Raw genomic sequence first — 7,438 nt, forward strand, 5'->3', positions numbered from 1 at the left:
TTCCACTTCTACATACATGTATTTCTTCATTCAAGTGTTCAATGAGAGACACAGATACAACAACTCCAGTTAGTTCTTCTCTGATTAACCCTCAAATCCAGCTCTGTACACGTAGCCTAACTGTTCTGTTATTCACCACTTTCCAAAAGAAATCTGTCTCGGGTCCTCTCAAATTTCAAATGTAAAGAGATTTGGATGATCTAAAATTGTTCCAATAAAATGCAGTAGTATTACAAAACTGTTTAATCATTACTAAAAAAGGCCCTTCCACTCCCAATCAGAAAAGACTTGGGAATTGGTACTAATGGGAACATCAAATTGACCAGAAACAAAACAAGATTTATTCTGTACCAAACCTTCAAATGACAGGGATTTTTTTTAAAGGTGTTGTACCGGTTTTGTCTGGGATAGATTTATTTTTTTCCATAGTAGCTTGTCTGGGGCTAAGTTTTGAATTTTTGATGAAAACAGCATCAGTAACATAGGAACGTTTCAGTTTTTGTTTACACAATGTCAAGACCTTTTCTGCTTCTCACCCTGCTCTGCCAGCAAGAAATTGGGAGGGGACACAGTTGTGACAGCCAACCCCAACTGACCAGAGGGATATCCCAGACCGCAGGAGGTCATGCTCAGCAATAAAAGCTGGTGGAAGAAAAAAGAAGTGGGGAAGTTCGGAGTGATGGCATTTATCTTCCCAAGAAACCGTGAACATGTGACAGAGCCCTGCTTTCCTGGTGATGGCTGAACCCACAGCTGCCAGTGATAGTCATTTAGAAATGCAGAAGCCCTAGCTGGAAGAAATAATCAAGTAAGGCTTCCTCGTAACTATTTTCACAAATTGTACTGTTATTATTTTATGTTCCATTTCACAGTACTAGATGCAGAAAGAAAGCGAAACACGAAGATGCTTATTTCATCCAAGGATGGAAAGTCAGGTGTAATAGACGTGTTTCACCATTTATTCCAGCAAGCATGAAAGAGTCCAGAGCGACAATAAAACATGAACTCTGAAGAGAGGGTGCTTGCGTGAAAGACAGCGTGAAGGAGAGAAGTATTTTTGAACATGCAATAAATAACACTCAATACCACTTGTCAAAAAATATTTTAATTTTACCAAAAGCCCAGCATCATCAGTCTCATACATCAGAAGTTATGGAGTGACATGTAATGCATTCAGGTGTCCCCATGGTAAGGATTGAGTCCATACCAGAAGATCATTTGAGTTTCCACAATTGTTTTGCCTTATATAAAAATATTTTCCTATTTCACATTTCATGTGAGTGTTAATCTGTTCAACATAAATTGTTTCCATATTCCAAGTTTTTTTGATCCTAAATTAATTTTCAAATAGTAGAACAGAATGGGTTTTAAACACTAACAGGTACGTTTTTTCCTCCCCTTGTGGAAAGGAAAGGAAAACTTAGTAAGTTACATGAAAAATACTCTCACAAATCATTCCAGTATTTCAGAAAACTAATGATACAATAACAACATTGAGATGTAGAGATTTGATATGATGAATTCCACTGTTCTATACATGGATCTGCCTCTGAAGAGTCTAAATTCTCAGATTCTTTACCCTGTAAACTACATATTATTTGCCCATTGTAAAATCAACTTAATTGTTCATAATCGCTTTTGGATAACTTGTGGACCTAGCACATGGGAGGATGTAAAAAAAGTATTGATTTATTTTTTTGTGGTTGTGTGTGGCTTATTTTAACACAGAATTAATTATGCACCCCTTTCATTAATTTTCATTCTCTGCAAGTGATGAATCATCTGTTGTCATACTGCATTGCTTCTTCCTCACTTCTGGCTTACTAACCCAAAATTGCTGTTTAAGACTTCCAAAACCAATAATCTGCTCAGTTCTACTTTTGAGGGTAATAAAAGGTGATACATTGTCATTTGATCAGACTAACAAAGCTGAAGATTTCAGAATTCTAACCAGAACATCCTCATTGAATTTACAAGCCACTACCCTTCTTATACTAAAGTCAGATACTTTAGGTAACCACTCTGCTTCTATTAAAGAGTCAGGGCATACAAGCACTGTCAGCTGAAGAGTTACCAACAACTTTATCAGGAGCTATACGTACACTTTGCATAAACACAATTATCCTATAGCACGTTCAATACAGGCAGCAACATAGAAAAATGGCTCAAACGAGTATTAGCGTGCAAAGAAAATTCTTAACGGAATTTGGGGACTCAGTATATCATTTCCCATTGTGATACAAGCAATGCTTTCCATTCCACAGTCAGTTGAGCCATCCTGTAGTACTTTGCCACAAAGATCTAAACTAAATCAGTATTAAAAATAAAATAAAACTGGAGAGTGCTCACAAACAGATAGTGTTTAACTAAGGCACTGAAAGGTTTGGAACTGGACTAATCCTCTAGTTTCCAGTAAACACGGCGTTTCTGAATGCAGACTGTCACCAGATAGACATCTTTCTCACATCCAGTGAACAAAACTTAGTTATGGCTTATACACAAAGGTTTTTGAGTATGGCATGATTCAAGTGGTGCTAGTTAGTGAGAATTTACATTCGCTTCAGAAGGGCTACACAAGATCATTAACAATACAAGGTGTTTGATTTTTTGCATTACTTGTTCAGCTCTACAATAGGTAGAAAAAAACAAATCTTTTATGAAACAGCCAAAGTAATTCATTTGTATATCAGCATCACCAAGGATCTTCTTCCACCTACAAGGAGTAAGAGTAAGAGTGAAACTGAATGCATAAGTGCTGACTGTGATAAAATGTATTTGAAAGTTTTGAAGAATAAGTTCTATGCAGGCAATAAAACACAATTTCTCTATACTTCAGTATCGTGATGATGATTCAAAAGTAACTTTGTTTTGAAAATATTAAGCAATATTGCTGCAATCCCATTAATACAGCTTCATAAATGCTGAATAGTCTCACCACTTTTAACTATTAGACCAAAACATCACGTGTCTTGCAATTAATGCAGAGGACAGTGACTGTGCCCACTCTATAGATAAGAGTCCTTCCTCCCACAAAACTGTATTTAAGCTGAGGTACAAGTGCCATTAACCACAGACAGTCATAAATGTGTATGAAAAACAGGTTAAATATACTGTTAACAATAAGAAGTTTTTACAGGTTCAAAACAGAATGAGAGTTAAGCATGCAAAACTGAAGTACTTACTATGGCTTGACGCTGTAGTATTCTTCCGGCGTCACAATTTTCAATCCACCAAAGTAGTCCAGGACCCAAATATTGGTGATGTTGAATTTGGCAAAGAACCAATTATGATCCTTAGGCCAACTTTCCATTTCAGGGTGGCGACTGAATAATGCTTTTTTTGCTAAGCCTGCTTCTGAGTCATTCACCTAAACAATAACCAACAAAATATTACAGTAAGATACAGTCACATGAAGACAAATTTTAGCTAAAAAGCCACTGCTGGCTGCAGTGTGCTTTTTTCAGTTTAGTCGTGTCTTGTCCCAAAGGACTCTCATTACTGTGGCAGAGTCCACTCAACTTCAGTGTGGTATACAACTGTACAGGGGACAAACACTCCAGAGTAGTTGATTTTAACACTAAATCAAAATGTTGCTTTTAAAGTAAGCAGAGCAAGAAAGTATTTCATCAACATAAGAATAAACCTTTCAACAAATCAGAAGTCCTAGGATATGGATTCTTGCTGAAGTATTACAGTGCAATGTTTGAGGTGTAATTTTACCTTCTCTGCACCTGCTCCCTCAGACACAAATGGATCCAATCGTGTTTGGGCATGTGCAAACACACACACACAAATAGGATGATACAACAGAATCTACCGAGAAGGGAAGCTGAAATGTGTGACAGCACTTAACGTACAATGTGCAAACGTTTAAAGGGTTAAATAACAAGTTAGAGCTCTGGGTATAGTACAAGAGGAACTAAGTAGAATAATTCTATTATTGATGAGAAACTCATGAAAGCAATGAAAGGATTGCTGAAGTGTAATGTACAAACATCTGAGGTGGAAAAACACCAAGTAAGAATTTAGACCAGCACATAAGAGAGAGTAATGATCATTAGTCCTCACCCTCAATTGTTATCTTCAATAATGGCATTAAGATCTTCAATGAATAACACATGCAGTTATAAATTCCTCCTATGGGACACTGAAGTACTGGTGCACAAAACAATACTGCTCTGGCAGCAATGCCACCAGACAAAACAAGGCACTTTTCCTGTCTCTAATACCTGCAACTTTATAGTTCAGGTTAATATTCACCTCAAAATTTCGGAAGTGCGTATGTCACACTGCAGGAACCAAAGGATTAAGCAAAACCGACGGAAAAACCTTCGTACTTCATTCACAAGAGAATTGTCTGAGACTTCTTAGTTTCAAAACAGGTCTAGAGGAATGAGGGAGACTTCCTTCATTACAATATTGTCCTCCCAAGTTCCTTGCTAAAGACATGCCAACAGAGCTCCTGCAAATACCAAGCAGTAACTTTGTTTTCCTCACACAAACTATGAGCTAGCTTTCTGGTATCACAGCAAGTAACATCTCTCCGTATACTTCCTCACAGAAATTCTAACCTTTCTCTTCTCCATCCACTAAATAATACTATTTGACACACGTAATCTTGTCCAGTGCCAACCTTCTGCTTCTTACCTTTACAATACTCCCACAGAAGATTATGTGGGCGCAAAGGGGATTCTGGGGATCATATTTGTGCTTCTTGCAGTAAGGAGTCTGTGCCAAAGACACAGTTAAGGAGGCATTTGAATTGATCTGAAATGGAAGTAGTAAGATAAGAAGTTTACACACTTTTATGAGAAAAAAGTCATACCCACCATATTTTCAGCTCTTGGTACTTTATTCAGCTCAGTATTACCAGTAAAACGAACAAAGCTGTCATCATCTTTTCCTAACTATATCTGAAAGCCTACTTAGATGAGCTCTGAATCTGAATGAAAGCCCAGTTTAGAAGCATGCTGAAGTTTGTTAGCATAAAATGCAAACCTCACAAAACAGCACTCCTTAAAACTGAATTCAATGCACAGCCTAGCTATTTCACATTCAAACGACGATACATTCCAATTTACATACATACAGGACATTACAGAGGACAACGACATACAGTGAACTTCATTAAGTTAATTCTGGTGGAAGGACAAAGGGTTACTGAAAAGGTAGCCAACTGAGTTTCAAAACTGTTGATAAAATTAGTTAAAACTAAAAAACCAAACAACTCTCCAAATCTAAACAAGCCTCCCAGCTGCCCCCAAACTGGTCAGCTCTTTGAAGTTTAAAGTGAGCTTTAAAAGTTAGGTATAAAAAAAATCCCGAGTATTTAAGTAAGACACCTAACTTGAAGAATTAAAGAATCTGTATCCGATTATTCTTCTAAAACTAACTTGGTGAACACAGCTTGAAAAGTATATAAAACAGGATTGCCTACTGCTGAATATCACATACTTAAGTTCCTTATCTCCCAGCAAAGAAAGCTCATGTGCTTTGAGAAATGTCACTTAAAAAGCTCATCTCAAAAAGCAACCCCCAAAATCCACTTAAACACTAGGCAGAGTACCACTGAACTGATGAAACAGGAGCAACCACTTGACAGCTAGGAAGTTGCTTAACTACAAAAAAAGCTGACTCATGATTATTCAGTACTATCTCCTATCAGGCGTCTCCCTTACACGTGACTATCACAGTCAAATGTTTCTGCTCTGTAACAGCAGAGTAGCAATAATCTGTCGAGAAGTCTTCTGATGGAAAATGTTCATTAGTAGTTTATACCATTACCTTTATGTTATTCTGAAAACAAAAGGCTGTAGCTGCAGTGGCGAAGGAGATACTTTACAAGTTAAATCAGGCTTTCTACAGCACTTAGGTATATCATTAAACTATTTTAACGTAACAAACTAAAACCTGACAAAACAAAAAAGGTTTACAGTAAAACAAAATTTCCATTTCTTAAGTTTTGCATTTATTTGTGTTACTAATACTATCATAGTTACTAGAACAAAAAAGTTTCCTAATAAAGGAGGCATATGATAGCTATTTCCCTAACTTTCTGGCCAACTCCCTCTTGACCACAGCTAAGCAAAAGGTCTGAGACAAGGCGAATTATGCATGCTGAGCACCGTTGTGTGCTTGCCTTTACAGTAAGCTCCAGGGATTTAATTACTATTCTTTCATTAGCTTCTGTAGAAGCCCTCTTTGCTCAAGTCCCATGCTGCCGATTTCCAGTCCTTTTGATATTTTTTGTGAAGCTCTCCCTGTTTAAATATTCTGTGCCCCCCCATTTCCCTGGTCAGTACTTCTGGAAGCTTCAGCCACTTCTTCTACTGGAGTGATGCTCAGCAATTTTTCAGACCCTGATCAGCAGCAACTTCTTGGGAGGTACTACTGAGGGCCAACACAGCCAGCACTGCTGATGCTTAGGTGCTGAAGGGCTAATAGCTGCCGCCGGGGTTCAGAGGTGAGGTGGCACCCCTGGAGCACGCCGCCTACGCCATCACGTTGCTTTCACAGACGCTGGCGCACACCCCGACCCCCGCGACAGAAATTCCAGCCGCCGCTTGCTACCGAGATAAAAAAGTGCTGGCAACCGAGAAAAAACTTGACACCGCACTAGTGACCCGCACGCCTGCAAAGTGTCACGTCTCCTTCAGCGGGATCACTGTTTGTACCCGCGGCTCGCAGCTATTTTGCGGGGACACTGCCCGGCCCCGTGTGCGGGCCGAGGGGGGCGAAACCCGCCTCGCCGCTGCCCGAGACGGCGCTGCCGCGGCCCGGCGCCGCCCGCTCACCTCCAGGTCCCGCACGGAGATCTCCATGTCGGTCAGGTAAAGGTAGGGGACACCGCTGCCGCCGAGCGGCCCGGGGGGCCCGTCGCTGAGGGAGAAGATGTTGGCGAAAGGGCGGCCGCGCAGCCCCTCCTGGGCGGAGAGCGTGGCCAGCGCGCCCCAGTCGCAGCTGTGCATCACGAAGCGCGCCATGCGGGCCGCCTCCTCCGGCGGCGGGATGGCCCCGCCGGCCGCCAGCGGCGGCGGCGGCAGCAGCAGCAACAGCAGCTGCAGCAGCACGGCCGCCCCGCACAGGAGCCGCACAACCGCCATCCCGCGCCAGCTGACCACCGACACCCACGGCCCCTGGCCCTGCGCGGGGAGGGGCGGGCCGCTCTGCCTTCCGCCAATCGGAACAAACCTGCCCGCCCTCCTTCACCAATGAAGGCACGCCGGGGACAACCTTGCGAGTAGGAAATCAGCCTGTCCGCTGTCAGCCAATGGACTCGCGATGTAGGCCCTTTTCAGCCAATGAAGACTGTCGGGGGGCGGGGATAATCCCCACCGTTGTGGTCGGTTGTAAACAACTCTGATAGCGCGGCCTCGCCGACGGGAGGGGAGGGAAAGAGAGCGGAGTCAATGATAGTCCAGCAGCCAATGAAAGGCCC

The 7,438-nt window shown here is 41.6% G+C and overlaps 1 protein-coding gene across 1 annotated transcript; it reads right to left on the reverse strand.

Annotated features, from left to right (window-relative positions):
• Positions 1–1,083: 1,083 nt before the first annotated feature.
• CREG1 (cellular repressor of E1A stimulated genes 1) lies at positions 1,084–6,999 on the reverse strand. The gene is made up of 4 exons (XM_086477965.1): positions 6,795–6,999; positions 4,648–4,767; positions 3,183–3,367; positions 1,084–2,713 (listed from the first exon to the last, which is right to left on the reverse strand). Coding segments are annotated over exons 1-4 (495 nt in total). The 5' UTR covers positions 6,984–6,999; the 3' UTR covers positions 1,084–2,712.
• Between the last annotated feature and the right edge of the window lie 439 nt (positions 7,000–7,438).

Source organism: Leptosomus discolor, chromosome 1 (assembly GCF_034619465.1).
Source record: "Leptosomus discolor isolate bLepDis1 chromosome 1, bLepDis1.hap2, whole genome shotgun sequence".
Lineage (NCBI taxonomy): Eukaryota > Metazoa > Chordata > Aves > Leptosomiformes > Leptosomidae > Leptosomus > Leptosomus discolor.